General features: G+C 47.0%; 1 protein-coding gene across 1 annotated transcript in view; it reads left to right on the forward strand.

Moving 5' to 3' along the window:
- Window positions 1-20,089, forward strand: part of RNF24 (ring finger protein 24) — a 30,504-nt gene extending 10,415 nt beyond the window's left edge. The window contains exons 3-5 of the mRNA XM_026648118.2: window positions 1,056-1,097; window positions 10,605-10,684; window positions 13,587-20,089. Of these exons, the coding sequence (XP_026503903.1) occupies window positions 1,056-1,097; window positions 10,605-10,684; window positions 13,587-13,725 (261 nt within the window). The 3' untranslated portion in view covers window positions 13,726-20,089. The remainder of the gene's footprint in view (window positions 1-1,055; window positions 1,098-10,604; window positions 10,685-13,586) is intronic.
- The last annotated feature ends 5,549 nt before the right edge of the window (window positions 20,090-25,638 follow it).

A 25,638-nucleotide genomic window follows, 5' to 3' on the forward strand; every position in this document is an offset into this window, starting at 1 on the left:
GCAAGACAATCTGTCCCAGCCTCTATTTAGTCATGACACTCTGGTTACCTTCTCCAGACCAATCTCTTCCACCAATAGAAGCTGGTCCAACAAAAGATATTCCCTCACCCACTTGTGTCTCAGCTTTCTTTAGTGTTTTGGTCATTTATCTTTCAGTTCTGTAGTCTGAGCAAACATTCTGACATTAATAACATTACAAATGTACAATCCTTTCTTTGTTTACAATCCTACTCCCTGCTCGTTAGCCAAACGGGACACAGAACTGTGAACAAAAACAAGGGGAAAAGGATGAATTGGTAAGAGGAGGAAATATCTGAATAATGAAGTTCATCAAACACTATGGGAACATGGCATATTTGATTTCAGAAGGAGGTTCTCTGGATCTCATCCCCTTCTTTGGATTAGCCGTTTTAATCTGCACAAAGCTGCCTTCCCTCTCTCACATGTTCTTGGCGAGCATTTTGAAAACTGTGTTTTTACTAGTTTACTATTCATGTCTGGTTTATTTAGGCTGTCGAGTTTCTGGTGGTGTGTTGTTTTTTGTTTTTTTTTTACTTCTAAAAACATTAGCTATAATTTGCCTACACGTGTATATCAATGTTCAAAAATATCTACGTCGATGATCTCTATCTATCCCTCTCTCTATTATATAAAAATTGTCCTCCTTCAGAACTCCAGGTTCCTGGGGAAGCACAGGAGAAACTTAGCGTAGTGGAATAAAAGACCCACAGCAGGGGCACAGCCGGCCTGGGCACAGTTGACTTGGGCTCCCTTGGCAGAGCTAAAATTGCTTTGTTGATGTTCAGGCTCAGGGACCCTCTCTCCTCAGCTGGTTCTTAGGGACATTCAATCCACATAGCTAAAGTGGAGGAAATACAGCACAGAAACTTTGTCACTTTTAAATTATTTCCATTAAAGATTAAATACAAAGGAAATGATTTACATCCGCTTTATTTCTTTGAAAGGAAATCTCTGAAGACCCAATTGATGTAATGAAGTTCAGCGATCAGAAATGGTAGACGTCCCGGTCCTAATGCTGTCTCTCTGTCTTGCAGGTTATTCTAAAGGAAAAAGTAAAAGAGCTTAATCTGCATGAGGTAAGCAAGTGTTTTTGGGCTGCAATGAGCTATTACACCTACAGAGCAAGGCCTCTTTCTCCAGTTCAGGAGTCAGCTGTTTATCATGTTCCTTTTCTGGAATGATTATACAACTCGTGTAGATTTCACGCACTCCTGCTTCTAGTCACTTGTGGTTGAGGGAGATGGGCAGAGTAAATAAAGAATAACCAAAAATCTACAGATAAGAGGGAACAAAACAAAAATAAAAATCCGCCATGTTACAATTTATGGTGTAAATAGATCAGGAGCAAATAGAACAATTGATTGTTCTGGATCAGTGTTGTTATGGGTGCTCATTTCTGCATTTATATCAGATTAGAGACACAAAGTGGGTGAGGTAATATCTTTTACACCTCTGTGGAAGCTTGAAAGCGTCTCTTTCACCAGTGGAAGTTGGTACAGTAAAAGATATTACCTCACCCACCTTGTCTCTCTAATATCCTGGGACCAACACAGCAAACAACAATGGTTTACATCTGGTTGGTACTTAAATTCCAGAATACCTAGCATGTGCCCCAAAATGATTATTTAAGCACCTGTGCAGAACTCAATGTCCAAACTTAAGCCCCCAGGACAAAAAAAATGGGTTTTTATGCTAATATTTTAATTGGAGGAGGGAGGGACAGAGTTTGCCTCTAAGCTCAATTTATCTTGAAGGCTTTGTCCACAAAACTTGATGCCATGAAGTTATGGCATGACTGGGGGGCTGGCATCTATGACTGAATGGCTTGTTGGCCGTTTTTTGGAAAGAACGAAGCAAGGCAATAGGTGAGATAGAAGCCAGCAAGGAGGAGGCTAGAAATGGCTGAGAGAAATGAGTGGTGGCAGAGAGAGGAGTGGTGGAGATCTTATTATTTGGGGGGGGGAAACATTCTGGATTTAGTGAAGGCCCCAGCACAAGGGGGACTGTACACCCAACCTCTCTGATTGCAGCATAGTTGTGTTTAACTGTAGACTTGTAAGTGGGAAAGGAGTTGAATACCAGGTTGTCTAGGAACAGAAAGGTTGTTTACAGTAGTGAGGAACTGTTGCCACATCATTGTTACTTAGTAACCCAGTTTGGATTTTTAACATGGTTTCAGTGTTACAGGAAGGTGACCAGAACAGACTAATGACTACACTGTCAGCAATTTTCCCCACTTAAACTTAAACACGTTCGTTTCCATTCAGCTTCTGGATGGCCAAAGTGCATCTCCCTAATGCCACCATGGCGTAGTACTCAACGCTCGAGCCAAAATGTGTGTGTGACTCTCTGTGCAGAAGCTGTCTGAAAGGACAGCCCCCCAGCACACAACCTCTCTGCTTCTGCAGGCTCCAGTTGTTGCCATGAATTAATAGGGATAGAGGCAGCAGAAGAGCCCAGAGCAAAGCAGAAATAATGGCGGGGTGGGTAACTGCAATGGAGAGACAGAGCCCGTGGCCTGAGGCAGCATCCAGTGTTGGTCAGACAGAGAGGGACTGCAGCAGTCATGGGGCACTGGGAGCACAATATGTATGTTATGTAACGCACATCCCCAGTCCCCGAACTAGCCTCAATGTAAACAGATGTCATTGTCATGGTGTTCCCTAGAATATTTTAGAAGTCTAATTTGTTAATGAAACAACTGGAAGCCTGACTCTGAAATACTCTGTACCACATCATCGGCTTCCTGCATGTGGAAGCTGACTTGCTGTTGCTGGATCAGAAAGGCTCCTACGCTGAAGTTTGGGCAGGATGTGGGTTTGGGGTGGAGGAGGAGAAGCATTTGGGGACAGAAATAATGTATGTAAGATGATAGATTCAAATGTGGGTCCCTCAAATATAACCATATAAAGGTGATTTCTGGCTCAGACTTGGTAATGGGTCAGATGAGTACATTTCTGGTTGCTACCTGAGTTGGGCTGAGTAAACTCTGTGGGACTTCATTCCAATTTAAAAACACCCAGCCGCCTAAGCTTCTGTCCATTATGATTGCAGAGATCCCCCTTCACAGTATGAGCCATAACAATGCTGCCTTCCTGAGCCTGCAGATAGATAAACAATACCTTGAGAGGTAGGAAGGGCACCTATTCACAGCAGCAAGATGTCTACTTTGGTATGTTCAGAATTATGCCATTGCTGACTATTTCGCTGCTGATTACTTTAGCAAGAACACTGAGTTCTTAGAATCATAGGACTGGAAGGGACCTCAAGAGGTCATCTGATCAAGGCCCTTGCACACAGGGCAGGACTAAGTATTCTCTAGACCATCCCTGACAGGTGTTTGCCTAACCTGCTCTCAAAAATCTCCAATGACGGAGATTCCACAACCTCCCTAGGCAATTTATTCCAGTGTTTAACTTCCAGGATTGCGGTGGAGCATGCAACAATTAGCACCACTGCTCCCAACCCTCACCACCCTGCCGCCTTCATGAGTCAACAGTGTGCCCCAGTGTGCCCTTGTTGCCAAGAAGGCTAATGGCATTTTGGGCTTGCCAGCAGATCGAGGGACGTGATCATTCCCCTCTATTCGACATTGGTGAGACCTCATCTGGAGTAGTGTGTCCAGTTTGGGGTTCCACACTACAAGAAGGATATGGAAAAATTAGAAAGAGTCCAGCGGAGGGCAACAAAAATGATTAGGGGGCTGGAGCACATGACTTATGAGGAGAGGCTGAGGGAACTGGGATTGTTTAGTCTGCAGAAGAGAAGAATGAGGGGGGATTTAATAGCTGCTTTCAACTACCTGAAAGGGGGTTCCAAAGAGGATGGATCTAGACTGTTCTCAGTGGTACCAGATGACAGAACAAGGAGTAATGGTCTCAAGTTGCAGTTGGGGACATTTAGGTTGGATATTAGGGAAAACTTTTTCACTAGGAGGGTGGTGAAGCACTGGAATGGGTTACCTAGGGAGGTGGTGGAATCTCCTTCCTTAGAGGTTTTTAAGGTCAGGCTTGACAAAGCCCTGGCTGGGATGATTTAGTTGGGGATTAGTCCTGCTTTGAGCAGGGGTTTGGACTAGATGACCTCCTGAGGTCCCTTCCAACCTATAATTCTATGATTCATTAGATGCCTAGATGGACATTGGTACGGGTTCAAATTGTATTTGGCACTGGTGTGATTGCTACTGGAATACTTTGTCCAGTTCTGGTGTCCACAGTTGAAGAAGGATGTTGATAGATTGGAGAGGGCTCAAAGAAGAGCCGTGAGAATGATTAGAAGATTGGAAATCATGCTTTGTAGTGAAAAACTCAAGGAGCTCAATCTAGTTATTTCAACAAAAAGAAGCTTAAGGGGTGACTTGATCACAATCTGTAAGTACGAACAGGGGGAACAAAAAATTGGTAACAGAGAGCTCCTCAATCTAACAGACAAAAGCATAACAAGATTCAATGGCTGGAAGCTTAGGCTAGATAAATTCAGACTTAAAATGAGGTGTGAATTTCTAACAGTCAGGGTAATTAACCATTTGAACAATTTACCAAGGGATGTGGTGGATTCTCGGTCACTAGCAACTTTTAAATCAAGATTGGATGTTTTGCTAAAAGATCTGCTCTAGTTCAAGCAGGAATTAATCCAGGGAAATCCTATTGCCTGTGTTATACAGGCGGTCAAACTAAATGATCACAGTGGTCCTTTCTGGCTTTAAAATCAATGAACTTCCAGCTATAGATTGGAATCCTATTCCGATTTAAACCTTACGCCAGGAAATAAACTAGTGATTTCCTTGTCCACTATTATATCCTAGTAAACCGGGTGGGTTGACTTATGGGGTCTATATACCAGCTGACGTTTCTGAAGGAATGAAACTTAAACCACCTGGAAATATCTGTGTGCCAGGTCAAAAGAATGAAGCAGGCTGCACTCTCCCTTCCGGGGACTCTACTAGAGAAGGGTGGGGGTGTGTGTGTGTGTGCGCGCTTGCTTCTGAGCTCTCAGGACATAGGCCAAACATTTCGGCCTCCATTGACATGCTGTGGATGTTGAGCCTCATGCAAGGTGACAATATTACCAAACAAAAGCCTGTTTTATGCATTTTAAACATTTCTGCCCTAGTAAAACTTACTCTCAAGCGCTCCCACCTGCCCTAAGGATTAATTCCCTGCAGGGTTGGGTAGGGGGAGGTTTACGCTTTTTGTTTACACCAGAGTTTGGTGGAGAAATGCCCAAAACCAGGTTCAGATGTCTTTATTTCTGTTTTAAAAGTTGAAATAAAACCCCCCGACCTGTTTCACAGCTCCAAAGAATTTTAGGGCAGCAAATCTGAGTTAACTCACCTGCCAAATGTTAGCTTGATTTGTCTAGAAACAACCAAAAATTTTAACTCTCCAAATCTAGAAAGTCTCCTAACAGGAAAAGCCGACTTGTCCCTAATTACAGTGATGCCATCAGCACTGTCACGATATCTTGCGGAGACTCTGCATTTAAATTGCAGGCCATCAGAGAGAAGAGAACTCTGGATGGCAGAAGCTGAGGCAGCTCTGACCAGCATGAATCTGACACCACTCTACCACTGCCTTGGGGAAGCTAAGGGAACACAGCCAGTGATGCCGTTGGACCAAAGCAAGACTTGCCAGCAGCTATTTTAAATGAAGAAGTGATTTATGTATGAAACAAACTCCTATGCCTGGACCTACTGCGGTAGGGAAGGAATATCCCACAGGACTGTCATTGAAGTTTGCTGGACGGTCTCAAAAATATTCCCCATCAGAAACACCCTTTTTTCCTCTACCTCTGTTATTTAGACTTGCAGTAATAAGTGTGTGTCTGCTTCATCCAGTAGCCGGTGTTAGGCAGGCCTTTCGCCTGGTTTTAAGGCAGGTAGTCCTCTTTTTCTATGGTCACACGGATGCAAGTGGAGCAGCGCGCTCTTCAAAATGGCATCCTCCATGCGGTGTTGACCTTGACTATACCATACGTGCAAGGTCACACGAATGGGATCACACCTGGGCCCACACCATTCCCGGAAGTACTGGCATGTCCAGTATTCTGGGGACGCGGCAGTGGCTCTTAGCCAGCATTCACCCATCACAGCATGTACCCTGCCACTGTGAAGCGTTCATGGTGTGCGGTGGGAATGTTTAGTTACAGGAGGAGCTGAGATACACTTGACTGTACCTGGAATAATATTAATACTCAGTCTGCCCGTGATGCCTCTCGTCCGCGGTACTTAAGGCCCTGATGCAGCGTTCGCTTCCAGGCACCTCTTTACCAGGAAGATGTAGGCGAGCTGGAGAGAGCTCAAAGAAGAGCAGAAGAAATAATTATGGGGCTTCAGCAACTTGGCTTAGGAAGGTTGATGAACAGAGCGCAATTGTTTTTCCCTTTAATTCAGAAAAAGCTGAAAAGAAACTTCCTAAAAATTCACCTTTTGGGCACTGTTGACTGCTCCAGTTCCTGCTCGTAAGAGCTAGCAGACACTCGGGAGAGCTCTTCGATTCCGCACGTCTGCTCTATTTTCTGTAGTGCCACTTGACAGGCCATTAACATGGTGCAAACTATGTGTTCACAGTACTGAAAAAAGAAGTCTGGATAGCAATCTGGGGCCCAATCCTGAGGGCTTGACTTGGGCAAACCTGCTTTGAAGTCAGTGAGAGTTTGCCTGTGCTGCAGGATTGATCTGATCTGTAAAGAGAATTCCAGACTGATGACTGGATATAATCAATTGATCTTGCTCCCTTTGAAAAGGTTTGGGCAGTCAAGAACGCCTCGTGTTCCTGCAGCTCTTGCCATTGGAGTGTGCTGCACCCTGGGGACAGGTTGTCTGTTTGCTAAGCCTTTTGGGAGCTTTGCCTTTTGGGAGCTTTCAGTTCTATGAGAAGAACAGCATTAAAATACAGCACAGCGCATTAAAGAGCCCTGCACCACTGCAAGCACAAGTATCAATGACGCAGCCCCAGGAAAATATCATTTCGGTGAAGAATCCGAGGGAAAAGGAGTTGGAAGCATCAAAAATGGGTTAAGAGGAACCTGTGATTCAGACTAAGGAATCAAAATGTATTCCTCATACAGGCACCTCCGATAACTATCTACAGCCACCTTTAATGTGCTTCAATCAACTCTAGTTTTACTTGTACTTCAGGGTATTTAATGTTCTGTTCCTTCGTATTTTCTGCATAAGCTTCAGGGCTTGGAAAGGCAGGAGGTGATCATTATAGATACTACTTCTGTAGTATTTCACATATGCAAAGCCCTGTACAGATTTTCACTAACCTTAATAACAGTCTGTGAGGGAGATGAGTATTATCCCTATTCTGCAGATGGGGAAACTCAGGCAGAGAGGTTAAGTGAGTTGCCCAAGGTGACAGGTGGTTGAGTCAGGATTAGAGTTTAGGAGTTACTGGCTCCCAGGTTTTTGCCACTAGACCATGTGCCTCTTAAGTTTGTAGTCTCTATTTTATCTTTTACAAGACACTAATGCATTGGCCTCACAGAAAGCAAGTAACTCAGAAGAACCCCACCCACACCGGGCCACCTGCTGTGTTTGCTGAACTGGATTAGCGTGACTGGTCATCCATCTTGGGTGGACAGGGTCAGACTGCCTCTATACCGAACTTAGAAACTCTCCTAGCCTATACCCCTACTCCTAGCCAGGACCTCATTCCTAGTTTTTCATACAGTGGAGATCTAGCCTAAAATACTGTTTCTAAACTTGGGCTTACCACTAGCCAGCCAGCCAACCCCTGTTTTAAAACTGAGCTGGCCTGAACTGGTTTTAAATTTGGTTTCTAACTAGTTCAACCCAGTGTAGAAAGGAATAACCCTCTCATAGGCAAAGTATGGGTGTTTGACGTCCGCCATGGCGGCACTGCTGAGGAAGAGCAACACGCAGAATAAATGTTAAAAGGAAATCGGACTGGGCTTGCCCATAGTGGAAAGGAGTCAAAGTGGATCTAAAAGAAGGGTAGTTACTGAGTAGCAGGATGGTGAAAGCCCTAGTCTTTTCCCTGCTGGTGATTTAATGGAAATGAGGTTGGGGGAAGTCCAACTTGGGACCCATCTGCACTGTAGGAGCTTTCATGTTGAGAAACCTAATTACAGCGTAGGACTTACAGTCCCAGGACTTACATTGTACAGTAGAACCTCAGAGTTACGAACTGACCAGTCAAACACACACCTCATTTGGAACCGGAAGTACATGATCAGGCAGAAGCAGAGACCAAAAAAAGGCAAATATAGTACCGTACTGTGTTAAATGTAAACTACTAAAATAATAAAGGGAAAGCAGCATTTTTCTTCTGCATAATAAAGTTTCAAAGCGGTATTAAGTCAATGTTCAGCTGTAAACTTTTGAAAGAACAACCATAACGTTTTGTTCAGAGTTACAAACATTTCAGCGTTCCGAACCACCACCATTCCCTAGGTGTTCGTAATGCTGAGATTCTACTGTAATTCGGACTGAGTTGTATTTTCACCTCCTCCCAAACGGGGCCGCAATACAGTCCAAGGTTGTAGCATGGTCTGGGTCGACTGTTGAAACCCGGGTCAGGCCTGTCCATGCTACGTGACTAATTCCTGTATTATATTAAGCCTCTCCCACCCACCCCCCAAAAAGAGTAGCTTCCACAGTGCAGATGGGAACTTGATTCTTACCAAAGAGCTATCCACACCATGAAAAGCGCCTACGCAGTAGTCTTGAAATAAGAGAGGCTGAAGAGCTGGAATAGCAGGAGTCCTTACAGACCAGGATTAAGGTGATTTGGAAGGGTTCTCTAGGTATCTTGTACAGCCAAGGCCTGGCTAGGTCAGATATGAGGCAGGCGATTTGACCTGTAAATTCAGCTACAAAATTTTTTCCAGCAATCCAGTGGGCGTAGTGGTACATAGGTGCTGGAGTTAGGGGTGCGGAGGGTGCTGCAGCACCCCCTGGCTTGAAGTGGTTTCCATTATATACAGGGTTTACAGTTTGGTTCAATGGCTCTCAGCACCCCGTAGTGGTATGGCCAATGTGAAGGACATCGTGGATTTTATAAATAGGATATTAGTGCTGGACAACATGTCATTTACAAGGTTGCCATAGTGAGTAGGAAAGAAGTCTCTGTTTCTTGTGTGCATAATCTTTAGTTGTTCACTTTTGAAAGTCAAATGGAGCATTAACTAACGCCTGAGTGCTTCTGCTTCGCTGGCATCATTTCCATAGATCACTGAGTATCCTTGGTGCCTTTCTGCAAGCGCATATTCTACTATGCTTACTGATTAGCTCTCTTGAAATAGCCCAGTGGTCAACAGTGGAAAGTTGGCTGGATCTAGGAGCCTATTGCCAGAGAGGTGTGGCTGCTATTGACAGTTAAGCCAAGCGTCTCAATGAAGAGCTAGTGACAGTTGTGTGGGAGTGAGTTTTACACGCTAAGAAATTTTTTTTTAAACCAAGAGCATGTCACAAGGTGGGGAGAGGGCTCTCGGGTAGTCTGTATCGACTGAGCGTCTGTCTGACCATCCCCCGCAATAAAAGGTGATAAGTTGTGTTGTGTGATTAGAGCCCAGTCATTTGTATTAAATGCAGAGAATGTTAAACTCTTTGATTTGGATTAACATGTCAGATTAACGAACTGAGGCCCTTGGTTACTTATCACTTAAACTCTCCCAACCCTGACACATGTGACTGTTCCAAACTCAGATTGGTCTGTGCACGGTTACTCAGCAGAAGCCTCACAGAACAGGTTCTGCACGGCACAGAGCACTTGCATTTCTCTTACACTCTCTCTGGATTTGCCTATGCTAGAGGAAAAACATTGAGAGGGAAGCTTAGCCCTTCAGAAAGGCAGTGATGTCAGAGTTGTGTCCAATGTCAAGACTGCAGGTTCACTGTGGCCATGTCTACACAACAAAATTCTGTCGACCTAATTTATGTCGGCATACAGCCACTGCAGTTATTAAATCACTTGTGTGTACACACCTGTGGCTCCTTGTGTGGGTGGTGCACGTCCTCCCCAGGAGCACTTGTATCAATTGTATTGTCAATGTGGGACATGGTGGGATGGCTCCTGAAGGCCCTTAACAGTCAACATAAGCTATGCAGTATCTCTACTGGCATTGCATTGACCGAATTACATGTAGCGTGACTCTACGCTACTCGGGGAGATGGTGTTACTAAATCGGCATGGAGAGGAGGCACTTATGTCAGCGGGAGCCAAATTTAAGTGAAGACGCTTCCAAAGGTAGGTCGATGCAAGGCAGCTTATGTCGACCTAACTGTGTAGTGTAAACCAGGCCTGTAACTTTGGCCTCTGGATGTTTTTCCCCTACAATATTTTTGTTAGGATCACAAGTGAATAACGTAACCCGTTTTCACTGAAGTGTGTTCTGTCCCAACGCAGAGTCGTAGTGAGACCATTTGACAAATCTGCATCCCTGATGAAACAAGATGAAACCGAGTTCTTTAAAACTCTCATGTTAGTCAAGAGAGCAGTTTGGTGCAGAGGTTCCTTGGGGAATGTTTCCATTGACTTAACCTTACCTACAGAGTATGTATTCAGAAAGTTTTCCATCAACTGATTCCATTGTGTCTCTGCTTTCTCACCTTTCAGATCTGTGCCGTTTGTTTGGAGGAATTCAAGCCCAAAGACGAGCTGGGAATCTGTCCATGTAAACATGCCTTCCACAGAAAGTAAGTGCTGAGCTACCCGTCGGTAAAAAAGACCAAAGTTATGTTTACAAAAGCCTTGGATGTCTCTTGGAAACACTGGCAGCACTACGTAGTTGATGGCCTCTGAATTACAAAGGCTTATATTGTATACATCTGCCTGTGCTGTGTTCTAAAGGATTAACAAACGCTACTCCTCTTTAATAAGGCCTCATTTACTGTATTAAGTTGAGCCATGTTTACTGAAGCTTTGGAAATCGAGTCACAGTTGCCTTGGAAGTTGGTGGGAAAAGTTGTCTGCACACGAGCCTTGCCTTTCATAGAGAGACTTGTCTTGTCACACATTCATTTGCATTAGAAGTCGAGGGTTCTAGGTGGTGTGTATGCGGCTGTGTGCTGTGTTGCCTAGTTAAACCTGCCCAGGGTGGGCCTTCATTCTAAAAGCGCAGCACACTGCCACCTGGGATGCTCAAAACAAAGCAGGAAACGCAGAGTGGGACTGGCTTGCCTGGTTGGGACAGGCTGGAGTGGAGAGAGTGGAGTGCAGGGAGGCCAGGGAGAAGGAGGCTTACAGTGATCGGGGTGGCAACGGATGAAGACTTGCACTGAGGTCCGAGCAGTAAGGCTAGAAAGGAAGTAAATACTTGTCCTGGAAGGCTGCTGTTCTGTTCATCTGTAGGCTATGTATCGTTCTTGTATAGCGTACAATGTGGGAGAGGGAGGGGCCATGGCTGGCCTCCAAATCCCACTGCAGTCACCTCTCCCTCTGCCCTGGCTGGAGAGAGGCCAGCAGGCACTCTAGTGCTATTGGGCTGGAACTTTCCAGTTTAGTTCTGAACTTCACACCCTGCAACAGGATTTCAGTTGAGCTAACACACACTAAAAACTCACGCAATCCCCACCCCCTCCCCCCCAACTTGCTGTCTACCAGGTGACTCTAATTGTTAGTCTAACAGTTCCCTTACATAACCATGTCTACACTGAACTTTCATTGGTAAAACTTTTGTTGGTCAGGAGTGTGAAAAAAACACCCCCCTGACCAACAAAAGTTTTACCGAGGAAAAACGCCGGTGTGGACAGATCTTGGTCGGCAGGAGACGCTCTCGCACCATCAAAGTTAATGCCCCTTGGTGGAGGTGGTTTTATTTTGTTGGCAGGAGAGGGCAGCTATACTGCGTACCTTACAGCTGTAAGGCGTGCAGTGTAGACACAGCCTCAGATTTGCTCTAAAGCAGTGCTGTCTGTTCCCATGGTATGAATGCATAATTTCCCTCTCCCCCAAAGCATGTAACCTAAACAGACAGTGGAAAACTGCTTTCCCACTCATGCAAAGGTGGTTTTTCAGTGACCCAGATCTGGACATGGACCTAGGTTTTGTGACTTTACTCCCTCAAAAATCTGCAGATCCATGAATCATTCTAGCTGTCATGGCCTCTATGTACTCTGTGTACATGTCTGTGGTGTTCTGCATTGCACCTGTTCATGCCTTCAGATCATAGTGTTCCACCCGCTCTGTACAGCGATGCAGCACGCTCTATTGGGAAGAGCTGCGTGAGCGTCTGGAGCTAGATCAGTAATAGTCAATCTCTCTTGTGCGCAAGGCATGCCCACAAGCTTTTTGAAGGAAAAACGCCAGACACTGGTAGTTTAGGACTGAATCCTGCTTCAGTGGGAGTTGAGGTTGCTTTGCACCCTGCAGGAGCAGAGCTTTGTGACCTAGCAGTAGCTCAAATGCAGTCTTTGGGGGCTAGTGCCTGTTTCCCTGGGAGAGGGAATACTGGTGAAGAAGCTGGAGTTATCCCCTCCTCCCTTTGGAAAACGCCATTGGTTCTTTACCTTCCACCTGTCGACCTGCCAAAGATGGGCAGAATTGACATCCGGCACGTAGTACTTCCCATGCTGCAGTTCTGGTATGAGCCCAAGTCCTGGGACAGGGTTCAAATCTGCCAGATACTTTGCTCTGAGATGGGATTGCTACCAGCAGAGTTGTGCTAACACAGCAACACTCTGGGCCTAATTCTGCAAGCCTGCTGTGTGCAAAGCACCCGCTGAAGAGCTCGGATCTGTGTTGGGGGTCGGCAGAAGGCAAGAGCTTGAGTTGAGGATGCCAGGTCTGACCGTTTGGGGGCTTTTGTCAGGATGTGGGTTTGCTTGGATGGCGCTTGCTCTTTAAAAGAAAACAGCATTGCGGAAGTGAGAGTCACCACAGAAGTCCATAATGGCATTCTAACCGTCATCCCAGTTCAGCAGAATCAGGCACATTTAAGTGCAGTTTTTTTATTTGCATAAGAGGGGGGTGCGGAATTTTAAAATTCTTGGGGTGAGATTATCTCTAAGTTCCAGTATAGAGCTGGCATAGCGATTTTCCTGCTATAAAAATGCCTGTTCACTGTATAAAATTGACTTTCTACGTGTGAATGCAAAGAGGGACTTTCAGTGGTTTGAGCATTGGCCTGCTAAACCCAGAGTTGTGAGTTCAATCCTTGAGGGGGCCACTTAGGGATCTGGGGCAAAAATCTGTCTGGGGATGGGTCCTGCTTTGAGCAGGGGGTTGGACTAGATGACCTCCTGAGGTCCCTTCCAACCCTGATATTCTATGATTCTATGAACTAAAACTCTGGAGGTAGAAATGTGCCTAATTGGATGAAAATGGCAGGTGAGTGTGGAAGCCAGGAGTCTGGGGCTTGATTCCACCTTTGTCACTGACTCTCTCTACATGAACTTGGGTAAGTCATTTAACTTCGCTCTGTTTCCGCAGTTTCAACATGGAGGTAATGATTTCTACCTCCAAAAGGCTGAGAGAATTAATGTTTGGCAAGTGAGACGAGGCGCTCAGATGAGGGGGGCCGTAGAAGTGTACAAAGTGTTCAGTGGTGGTAATCGGGTTCAGTGTGAACTAACTCTGTTCTCTCTTCTTCGTTCCCAGGTGCCTCATTAAGTGGTTGGAGGTGCGAAAAGTGTGTCCACTCTGCAACATGCCTGTCCTACAACTGGCACAACTCCATAGTAAGCAGGACCATGGGCCTCCCCAGGGACCCCTGCCTGGGGCAGAGAACATTGTATAGCTTCTCCCAAGCAAAGGACACTTCCATCACAAAAAATATCGCAAGGATGAAAACGATGGACTTACGCAGAGAATCGCAGATCTCTGAATCTGTTGCTTACAGCCTTGGTGCATCTACCAGGATTCCCTTTGTCTCATGAAGAGCTCCCACGATGCACTTTAGGGGACGGGGCCAGATGCTTGGACTTCAGAACAACCAAAGCAATATGCCACCAGCGCAACAAGAAGACAAAAGGCAACGACAAGCCTATGTGTTTGGGTTTTTGAGAGCACTTTATGACGGACCCTGTCGACGATATTACATGTGTAGGCCTGGTACCTGTTTCTGGCTAGTTGACTGTATAGTGTGCTGAGAAGGAGGGATAATGTTACAAGTATAATAAGAGAACTTACGAAGCAAAGTCTTTCAAGACACTGGCCCCTGGGTATCTTGAATGGTAGATCCTATGCAGCCAGTGGACATCTTCCCATCTCAAAAAAACAAAACCAACCTTCACACTCCCTTTAAAAACTGTCTCCATAAGGCCAAACCCAGCCAGCGGTTACCTCGCGCTGAATGGCTAGTGGCTGGAGAAATGAGCAAGGGTTTTACATTGTTCCTTTACGGAGATTTTCCTGAAGTTGTGGGGTTACTCAGACGTTTAAATTTTGACAATGTCCTGTTAGCATGGACAGCACCATGACCAGTCTGCCAACAGCCTCTAAGACAGTGCAAGCGCATAAGCACTCTGCGCTGAAGTAGTTCCAGGGGAAGGTTTGCAGGTATTGGGCTGCATCTGTCCAGTAAGGGAACTGGGTCATTCTAATGTGCACCTATGGCCTGATTGTTTCGGAGGTACTGAGCACCCACAGCTCCCCAGTCTTCATCTCTGAAAATCGACCCTTACGTGACCCCAAAGGAGCAGTGAGGTTGGATCTGCTCTTGAGAACATCCGTTGCCCCCCGAGTGTTCTGGAATGTGATGGGATGATTTTCCTACCAAGTGCTGGCATTAAGCTGGCGTCTGACACAGGCACTTACTGCAAACGACGCAGCAGCCATACACGTGTCCGTATTTTCCTCTGCAATAGGAAAGCCCCTTTAAAAAGTCTGAGTCGAAGGCCCAGCGCTTGCACACTTCCCTTCCCTTCTCATGTAGTTGGTGAAGCTTGGTTGCAGTACACAGCCTCACTCTCTCACACGCTCTCCTGTCTGCACAATCACAATCGCAAAGGGCTGACTTAACCTTGGCGCAGACAGGCTCAAGTCCACTACATTCAGCAGAGCTGCTGCCTCTTACTTCAGAGCCAATGATAAACCTTGACTATCTTGTTTCTTTCTCTCGGCTCTGAATTAGAGAAAGGTACCATAGATCTACCCATGTCATTCTGCTGGGGGCAGAGTTATTCAAGTCGCCCTTTTGAGTGCTGGGGCCCACTTGAAATGGATGTGTATCGGGATAAGCGGTGGGGCATAAGGTCTGTTTGCGTACGTATGTCTCTTGGGGTTGAGGAGTACTCTTGGTGTTTTGGTTGAACTATATTTAAGCAGGGTAGATTTCTGATTTCTAGCTCCACTTTCTGAGTGATTCAAAAGTACTGACACTACTGAGATTCCTGAATTAGACCAATAATAAACAGCACAGATGCAGGTGGACCAGAGGGAAATTCTCCTTAAATGTACATAGCTAGCCATTGTCTAAAATAACGTAAATGTGCATATTGCTTACTGCATTGGCTTGCCAGCCCTTTCTCCTCCTAGGTACACACCTGTGTGCTTAGCATCTGCTGTAATGCAGTCCCATGAGAGCCTCACAGCTACTCCCATTCAAGGCAGATTCTCTGGTTCTTTAACAATGTTCCAGGAGCCTGATATCCCCTGATCTGTTCCCTTTGCTGTCACATCCAATCCAGTATACATCTCATGTTCTACCAGGAGTCCTTTTGTCTTCTAAACATTGCTTTATAAGGGCCAAATCCTGCTGCCATTGATCTCAATGGAAAAACTCTCCTTAACCTCGGTGGCATCAGGATAGGGGACATCAGAGGGGGAAGATTCACTTACTCTGAGCGCCCTCTGCGCTGACTTTGACTGTTGCAGCCTGCGTGGTGTTTGCAGACTGTATTGTGATGGGGGATGGGAGGGGAAGGCAGATGTACTTGTTTATGAATGTGAACCCTGCCACGCATCTGTGGCTAGTTCACACTGCTTATTTGCCTGCTCATAGGTATTTGCATGAGCTGTGAATGACTGAACAGTTTTACAAAGGAGCTTTGCAAGGACCAGGGGGAAGAAGGGTGAGTTGCGAACATCTACCATTAGCCACTTTGTCCACCGTGAACTTCAAATTCCCCATTTAACCAGAATAGAAAAGGCCCAAATGCCGTTATTTCCCTTTCTTCGATCAGCACCAAGCTGGTAGCAGTCGGCAGTATTGTTTAAAGCAACGTTAGGTGCCTTTGACCTTTGTTCCCTTTACAGAGCTACGGTACAGTACCACACCACCACCAGCTCTTGCGGATGAAACCGACCATCCCACCATGCCTCAGCCTGTCGAGTTTCTGTCTCTGGCCCAGCCAGGCAGGGCACGCTGGCCTATAGATGAATGTCAGCAAAGAGGGTTGACGACGTGTCTCTCTGATATAGCCTAATATATGCATTTCTAATGTGCCTACACAATAATTTAGGTCAGACTTGAACAAAAAAACCTCCTGCTGCCACTGAAGTCAATGGGGAATTTTTGCCAGGGGCTTCACTAGGAGCAGGATCTGATCCATATTGTCTGTCCTGTGATATGTGCCCCCTTCCTGATCCCGCCCACCAACATTTATCCTTTCTATGTAACTTTATTTTTTTGCCACAGACATTTTTTAAGTCATTCAGAAGAATCTGCGTCCTGAACATGAGGTTTGAGACTCTTACCTAGGCAATTAGGTATCTTAGATTGTATTCTGACTGGAACAAAGATTTGGATTTGAACTATGAATATAAATTGACAGGGCTGGCTTAGTGTCTTCCCTGCTGTCTCCTGGCTGTGCTGATAACGTTTGCATTTTATTTCTGTGATGAATACCACAGGCTACAGTGCTGTATCTCATTGAGGATAAATGTGTGTGGTCCCTGCATTCTTGTGCCCTGGAAAAGCAACCAGAATTCCTTCCCTGAACATCTAGGCCACTGAGGATGCTCACTAAGAAAGTGGTGGCTTTTGGTCTCCACTTCATAGTAAATGAAAGTGGCTCCTAGGCTGGTCTCTGACAGCATACGACTCCTGGAGGAGTGGAGCGCGGTGCTACTCTAGAATCTGTGTGTCTCCATTCCAGTGGCTGGATTAGAATTTAGTATGAATTCTATGGAGCTTCCTCACACAGCTCCTGATCCTTCCAGGTTCACAGTGCTTAGAGCTGCTCCAGAAATCACTGGAGTTCTGTGCAAGGACAGTTTGCAGGATCAGCACTAAGGATTTTTTCCGATGGCTCGCTTGGTAATAGGGTAGTGCAAAAAGCTTCATGTCTGGGTAGGAATCTAGCCTAGGTCACCAGTGTCTGAAAGTCATGGCCATGTGAGGGCGGTTGAGTGATCTGCGAGTTGGGAGTCTCATTCCCTTTGTTAGCATCTGGTCTCTCCATTCCCAGACACTTCATCTCATTTGGTACCCTTATTGGGAATCAGAGTAGCAAGGCTGAGAAATGGGCCATGGACACGTCTTCCTTCTCATTCCTAGGGGTGTCTCTTCAAAGCAGGGACAAAGGCACAGGGAGGTGACTATGATGCTGTTTGCAGGATCGCTGTCTGTTCTGGGCACAGATCTTCAGCCTTGAGAGTTTCAATCTATAATTAGTTCATTTAGTTTCACTAAATTCTCTGAAACAAAACTTAACTTTTCTGGTTCTCTGTGTCCTATCAAGTTACAAGCAAACTTGAAGCCGTGCTCTGATTGGACCCCAAATCCTGTAGGGGCCAGTAACCATACAAATACATAGAATAATGTCAGCACAGCAAATATAAAACCCGGGGGAGGGGAGAATTAAAACCCTCTTGCAGAAGCTGGTCTGAAGTTGGTGCCACTTGAAATGTCCTCTCAAATGGCCAGAGGAATTCCCTGCACTTGCCTGGTGTGCTACATCCTTCAGTGTTTGTTTGAACGAGCACATACAGTGTGGCTGCGGCTTTATTCCATGCGGCTTTACCAGAATATTCAGCTCCCAGTCACATCCACGCAGTCAATGAGCCAGTGGAGTGAGGTGTATCTTTTTTTTAAAGGGCTGTTGCAGTGAGACTCCATCTTTCTCCTGTTGCTGTCAGTTTTAGAGCCATCTCAACCGTACTCAGGTTCACCTTGCTGAGGGATGTTATTAAGGTAGTTTGCCAGTTCCACGCTGTAGTCTCTGTAACCGGTACACCACCACCTTGTGTATAGTATCTGTCTGGTATCTCTAGAGCAATTGACTACCTCAAGGGAGCCATTTAATGTCTTAAACGTCAGCAGTACCTGCCCCAAATGTATGGGGGGGGGGTGTTATATCCACATCCCAGAGCATATGAACGTGTTGTCCTCTCTCCATTTCCCAGCACTAGATTCTGCAGAATAGCACTCAGGCTTTTGAGCAGATTTGTGGTTTGTTTCACATTAACTGCTGACCAGAATATTTGGATGGTTACCCCAAAGGTGGCACAGATCCCTGCAAACTCAGCACTTCGAGACAGTGACCCAGGCTTGTGGATGGAATTAGGCTAAAATATTCACAGGAACCACATTCCTGTCTGGTAAGATTCCCTCTCCCAATCTCGTTAGTCAAAAATATTTGTTTGACAGGCCACCTACCCACAACTCCCATTCACTTCAATGGGATTTGTGAGATTGGCACCTCTCAAGCCTCAGCCAGTGGATGAAAGTAGAAGCCCTCATGGCAAATGCAATTGTATCTCCCTTGATTGATTGGTCCCTTCGTATATAGACCTTCTAACCAGTATTCTCTCCTCTAGTATGTACCCATAACTCCCACCAGTTAATGGGAGGTGCAGGTGTACATATCTATGTGAGAATAGGCCCCTAATTTTAGCAGGCTACTTGCAATCAGTGCATGGTTAGTTTCTTATAGCTGAACTAGGACAAGTTGCTCATGGATAATCCCTACTCGCTTGCTATTTCTCTCCCAACTGCATTATTGATGCAAATCTCCATTCCCAGTAGTGGAGTCGACAGGATCTCTGTCAATGGCCAGTTCTTGGTGCCAATTCGTGTTGTGATACAAAACATACACTGTTCACTGTAAAAGCCACACCTTGTGGCAAAGAAGATATTTGGAAGTATAGACTCTAGCATGTGCCTATGTCTTGTGTTTCCTTCAAAAGTTGACTATTTGCCTTTATTGGAGAAAATTAAGCAACTTGTAGTCAACATTTGAAAACTCTTGTGTATATTTCAAAGCAAAAGGCCCCAGTGTTAATTAGTTGCCATAAACCAGGTTGCACTGACCCATTGGTCCAGAGCATTTGTAGTGGTGGTGGATTCTGAAGCTTGATCGGATTTCATTGTCTTGATGAGGAAATGGAGCTGCAGGGCATAGCTCTGTGTCCTCCTGGATGTGTCTTCCTAAACTCTTTACATGGTTGGTGAAGGCTCACTTTCCCCCTTGCTTGTTTTTGGTGACCCCAGTATTGAGCTGTTTGCCAGTGGATGGCTGACCTGTCTGATCTCTCACCCCAGTGTAAATCTGGAGTAACTCCATGACCACCAGTGGATTTATACCAGTGTGAGATCAGAATCCAACTCCATGTCGTGGAGATAACTATATATTGATCAGTCTCTAGCTGACTTTGGATGTAAATGGAAAGGGGTAGGATATTACCTGAACCCTGCTCTTTCTTAGGGGTTTCTCTTTTTTGCTTCAGTATTTACAACTCTCCCTATTGAAGGGGTGCAAGAAAGGGGTCATTCAGTATTACATTGTACAGGCTTTTCTAATGGCAGAGTAGACTGTTCTTTCCAATCCTTTTAGAATGGGGATAAAGTTTCCCATTACCAATTAGTCTGTGTATTTTGATAGCATCAGTACCTGACCAGTCAAATGCTAGCGATAGTTCTTGTGATTAGACCATCAAGGGGTTGGGGTTGGGGGGGCGTATTTTCTCCTTCTCTGTAAATACTGTGTGACTCCTGAGATGTTTATGCCTATGGGTTCATAGACATGTTTGTACACTAAGAATTCTGCAGCAGAATATTTTTAAAAACATTCGCTGTTTTTTTGTAAGCTATATTTTTGTATATTTAATTGCTATTTTAAAATTCTAATGCATCTTTTTTGCTAATCACACTATTGTTAAGGAAAAGAGAATTTGCATGTGATTTGACTTGAAATGTAAATAAATGCGGATTTTGGAAATCGTGCTGTGTTGGAGTCACTTCCGCCACCATCTCACCGAATCACACGTGTTCACCTGTCTGGTTTATGTATGTCACCCCCAGGGTGACCCTGGCTGAGTCCATTGCGGACAAACAGACGGTACCTACTGCTAGGGGCAGTCCAGACCAGGACACCATGGTGAGACTGAGTCAACAGAGACTTGCCCCCTCCTGGCTTTTCCCCCCATAGATCTCAAAGCAAGTAAGCACCATTATCCCTCTCTGATAGATGAAGGGGAAATGCAGAAAAGTGACTTGCCTGAGGTCCCACAGTAAGTTGGGCAGAATGGAGCCCCAACACCCTGTCCCCTGTATTGTGCTACCTTCCATGTCAGATTAGAACTGGTCATCTTAAGGTGACTGGGGCCCTGGATTCCCTGTCATCCCTTGCACTACAGCCTGAGCAGAATATTAAAGCTTTATGGCTGGATTGTCCGAGTGTGTCCATGGCTCCAGATCACTTCAGTTTGGAACTGTGTGTGCTCAGGGCCAGTGGACATCAAGCCCTAACTAACTTCTAGCCCGAGATTGGCCTTGGCATCCCACTACATAAAGTTATCTACATAAACTGCTTGTTCTGCTGCCTCCCTACAAGACTGATCCAGCCTTACGCTTAGCATTAACAAACTATATCTCCCCCTGCTGACCACTTCTCCCTGTCCCCTCAGTGTACTGTAGGCAAAACTCACACACGAGCTGAATGAGAAATCCCGCATCAGCCAAGCCAGCCAGACCAGCATTTTTCTGGCTTGTACAAAGTGTTCTATTATTCAGCAGAAACTTCCAGAGTTCAAACTATTCAGCTTTCCTCTGTGCTAGCAACTACTCCCTGTCCAAAGGAAACCAGTCACCATCAACCTGGGAGAGCCTGGGATTGGCAATTCAACCTTGCATTGTCCAAATGCAATGTCCTGCCAAGCTAGATAGAGCTGAGCCAATCATTCACAACAAAGAATTCAGGTGAGGAATTCAGGGGTTACTGTGTATTCTTCCCCAGCTCCATTGGGGGGCCTTTTGGCTAGACTTCAGACTCGATCCCTGTCTGTACAGAAGAAGTTGCTTGGAAGGTCTTCCCAGATGAGTAAATTGCTATTTAAGACTGACTGTTCCATATCGTCGACAGTTCTACAGGTTTCCCTGGGGGGTTTCTGATGCCCAATAGAGGAACAGCAGCTGTGACATTCTCACCATTGAAAGATTTGCCCTCTCTGGAGCAGAGACTTGCCTTCCCCAGGGTAGTGGTAGCTGTTTCCAATTCAGGGGGGGTTCTTGGTTTTTCCATACCAGGGCTCTTCGATCTAGTGGGGATTCCCCCTTCCCTTTAACCATATGGGTAGGTTGGAGCAATTGTGATGCTCTGACACACATTTGCAACCCCGGGAGGAGTGTGTGTGTGGGGGGGGTTCACAATCCTCAGGCTGAGAAGCCATGTTCTAAGTACTTTCCTTGTGTTCCGGGAGCTGGGATACTAGGGCAATGGGATCATCTAGAGTAGGCGATGCCAAAACCAGTCAATGCTAGATTGTCTCCTGGGAGCAGAATGGAACCCTTTAGCTAAAGGAAACTTTCACTTCCAGGGGAAGTGTCAGCTGCCGTAGCAACTGGAACTCTGCTGCTGCCCCCATCCAGCCCAAAGGAGTCTGAATTGCCTCCCCAGCTCCATAGATGGGGGCTGCTTCTGCATGGAGAGCACAGGGGCAAAACCACACACCACTGGAATTCTTCCAGGCCGGCTCTGAGCAATCAGCTCTGACTCTCCTCCACCCCCTCCGGAGCTGGTAGTGGAAAGTAGAGTTTTATTGCTTAATTGCTCTCTTGACTGATGGCTGCAGTTAAGAGAATCTGGAGCAGCCTGTTACTAAAACAGAAAAACCAACCCTTCCCCCATAAGAAACGAGGCACTGCTGGTTCGGGGCGGGTTTCCTTACTGAGCTTCCCTGAGAAGTTCTGGTCTGCCAGGGACTTTCCATGGTGCTCTTGACGCTGAAGGAATTCAGGCCCCAGAGCTACATGCAGTCGCTGCCTAGTGAAGGGTTCCGCTCAGACGCTTTCAGCGTGTTGCCAATTGCTTTCATGGGGGAAGCAGCAGCCCCCTGGGCTCTCCCCCTGGTGAGGTGCTGGAGAACGCCAGGGAAAAGAGGAAACTTTTTTTCTTTTTTGAACCATCCTAGAGAAAGTAACCGAACTAGCCCACAGAGAATTCTACAAGGATGGCTCCAAAACCCTCCAGGAGCAGGAACTTGGCTTGTTCTTCAATGCTACAGGCTTTTACAACCATGTCTCTAGAGGAGGCTATTAATGATGCCAGTCACAATTGGAAGGGACCTGACCCCTCCATTGTGAGCTAGGGCATTAGACAAACTCTAACTCTAGGGAGCCAGAGGCCATTCTCCTGGGGAGGCAGGTTTAAAGAAAGCATGTATTCGATGCAAACTGCAGCAGCCCACAGCTCTGTGTGAACCAACACCTCACCCTGCTCTCTGCACTGGCTCCCCTGGGACTGCACGGAGCATCTCCACTGCAGCTGCGTTGCCCCTGGAGAAGGCGGGGGAGGTGGCTTGTGGCTTAGCAGTTCCCAAGCTGTTTAGGGCTTTCTAGATCAAAGCCACCACCTTTAAATTCCAGTGGGAAACCCCCAGGCAGCCAGTGTGAACGCCTCATGATGAGCGATGCTGCTTAACAAGCAGGCTGGCAAATTCTGCCCCCGTTTCTGTGTGTGACCACTATGGTGAGTGGCATGAGGAGAGGGGCTACGGGCCCTCCCTGCCTTGTTAGCACAGCTATCCTCTGCTTCCATCTCTGGGAGATACCAATGGGGGGAAGAAGGACTTGCCGCGCCTCTCTAGTGAGGTGGTCTATGCATTGTGATCTAAACAAGATGGGACCTAGACATGTCCCATTCCCCTGCAGCAGAGAGTTCCACAGCTAAGGTGCCCTTTCTCCCTGAGCAGGTTCCCTCATATGGTTTCGTTGCTGGCCTCAGCCCAGCTTGCAAGGGCCTGGGGTAGCTGTGCCAATTCTGGTACCTTCTTCCCTAGCTCACAATGGCACCTGGCCTATTGTTTTACCCCTAAAAGTGGCCCACTCAGGCACCAGTGGGGGAGGGGTGTGCTGTCATTGCTTGGCCTGTACCTGCTCTGTGGACAGGCGACTCCAGGCTCCAAGACGGGCGGGCTGATGCCTTTCACCAGCACTGCATTCCTTGACGGATCGGGAAGCCCAGCCAGCCACCTGAGGCTTGCGCAAAGAAACGTCAGGCTTTCCTAACCTTATCCACTCCCCACTGATGATACACAGAGCCAGGCCTGTGTGGCCCTGAAATGCCCTGTTGCAGCCTCTGTATCTCACTTGGGCCCCTGAGAAGATGCGGGGGGAGCCTCCTTTGAAGGCAACTGGGCCCCACTTCAGAGGGCAACTTTTTAAATCTCCTGACAAAGTCACAACACACAGCTGCTGTCCGAGCCAGGAGGAGGAGGAGAGGCAGAGCTCCCAGCAGGTAAGGATGGGGGTTGGGAGCAGATGTTAGTCACATGAGATCCATGGCAGTTGGATTTTATTATTCTGGGCCATAAACCCCAGATTCATCGCTCATGCACCGTATCAGTGAAGGTGCTTGGCACTGAGAGGGACTGGAGCAAAAGTCTCTTTAACAGCAGCAAGTGGTGGGATGTGTCAGGCTGGGACAGTGCCACTCCCCACCTGCCTTGCTAGGATGGAGGCCATGGGTGCTGTGCCACACTCCTTGGGAACTGGCTATATCCCAGCATAACATACCAGCCTGGGAACTGAGAGTCAAGCTGGATACTTCCCTTCTCATGCCTCACCACTAGTGCTAAAGAGCCTAGGTTAAAATTTCTGCTGAAGAGCCAGCTGACACCAGAGCAGTCCTTTATTGCTGCCTTCCTTGGTGGGCCCAAGAGGAGTAAGAAAATTACTCTTGGTGGTAAAGTCAGCAGCCCTGTCTCTGAATGCGCACACAGCCTGAGTCTGCTCTCACTTGCATTTGTTTTACCTGGGTGTAATTCCATTGACCCCCCTGGTGTTAACTCCTGATTTACACTGGTGTAAGTGAGAAGAGACTCCAGACCACGGGACAGATCTTTAGAGCAAGTCTGGGCCATTTTTACCTTGTCATGTAATTGCACTTTATGGAAACCCACAAGAGTACTTAATGATTCTTCAACAGCCAACACAAATGATTGCTCTGATTCCCTTGAACAGACACTCAACCAACCAGATCCCCTCCAGTTTTTACCCTGTGCTGCTCCCTCCTCAGAGCCACCACCACTGAAAATGAAACACAGTAGATTTATGAGAGAGGCGCCCACCCCAGAACTCCAGGTCCAATCCCCCCCAAATTGTGATCCTGCAGGTGCCTGAACCCACAGCCTTCTCTGGGTTGGGGTCCAGCCTTTCCCAACCCAAGCCTGCTCAGCGCTCCACACAAGGGATCAGACCAAACAATTAGCCGTTGTCAGCCCTGGGCTGTTAGCTCCCTGACAGTCATCAGAGATCTTATCAAATTGGTTTTGCTGCTCCAGTCACATGCAACCTGGGGATGGGGGAGGCAGGTGGGGAATTCTGCTAGCCTAGGTGATACATTTAAGGCAAAGAACCTGATCCTATGTGCATTACAGGCAATGGGGAAATTCCCCAGGAACTGGGCTCAGGCCCTTCGGCCCACCACTCTCTTCCCCCAGCTCCAGCCCATGTTGCTGGCTGTGCGTGCAACCGGAGCAGAAGCTGAGCCAAGGGGCGACAGCAGGTGTTTCAACCACACCCCATGGCAACCGAATCACAACTAACTCGCTGGGAACCAAAACCTCATGTGCTAGCATAAGGCAAAGTGGATTTATTTCCCCCTTTTTTTAATAAGCAATAATCGTCTGTCAACACTGCATTCCCGGCAATAAATAGCCAGGTGGCAAGTCACGCTCACTGCCTGTTCCCTCACAAGGGAGTCCAGCCAGGGCCAGTCTGTGGCATGACTCAATCCTTCATGCTGGTCACACCTGCTGTGGGGCCACGGAGCATTTCTCTGCCCCATGTAATGCTGGTGTGGGCCCCTCCCCAGCTCACCCCATATGCCCTGCTAGCCTGCATGTGTTGGGTGGGCGCCATGTGGCTGTTACAGTGTCTTTCTGACTCAGCATGGCTCACTTGGGCAGAGGGAAGTGAAGTACGTTTGCTGCGTGCTGGTTCCTATGCCTCTGTGTCACCCGCTGCACCAGCCCCCCTGCAGCCGGCCCCTGCCTGGCCTGCGAAGGAGTCGTCGCTCTTCTGGGGGCTCAGCACCTCACAGGCCCAGGCCCAGGCCCTGAGTTCTGTTTTTCTCCTTGCCCCATTTACAGCTCTGCTCCTATGTGCCCCTCTCTCTACCCCTCACCCCATCCCTGCCCCATCCTCCCCTCAGCTAGCCCCCACCTTTGTCCCTGTCCTCCTGGCACCTCACCCTGCTTCCTCTATCCTCCCCTCAATCCTGCCCCCACCCCTGCTCTCCTCAGCCCTGGCCCTGCTCCTCTCCTCTCC

Source organism: Terrapene carolina, unplaced genomic scaffold (genome assembly GCF_002925995.2).
Source record: "Terrapene carolina triunguis isolate 2854851 unplaced genomic scaffold, T_m_triunguis-2.0 Scaffold66, whole genome shotgun sequence".
Classification (NCBI taxonomy): domain Eukaryota; kingdom Metazoa; phylum Chordata; order Testudines; family Emydidae; genus Terrapene; species Terrapene triunguis.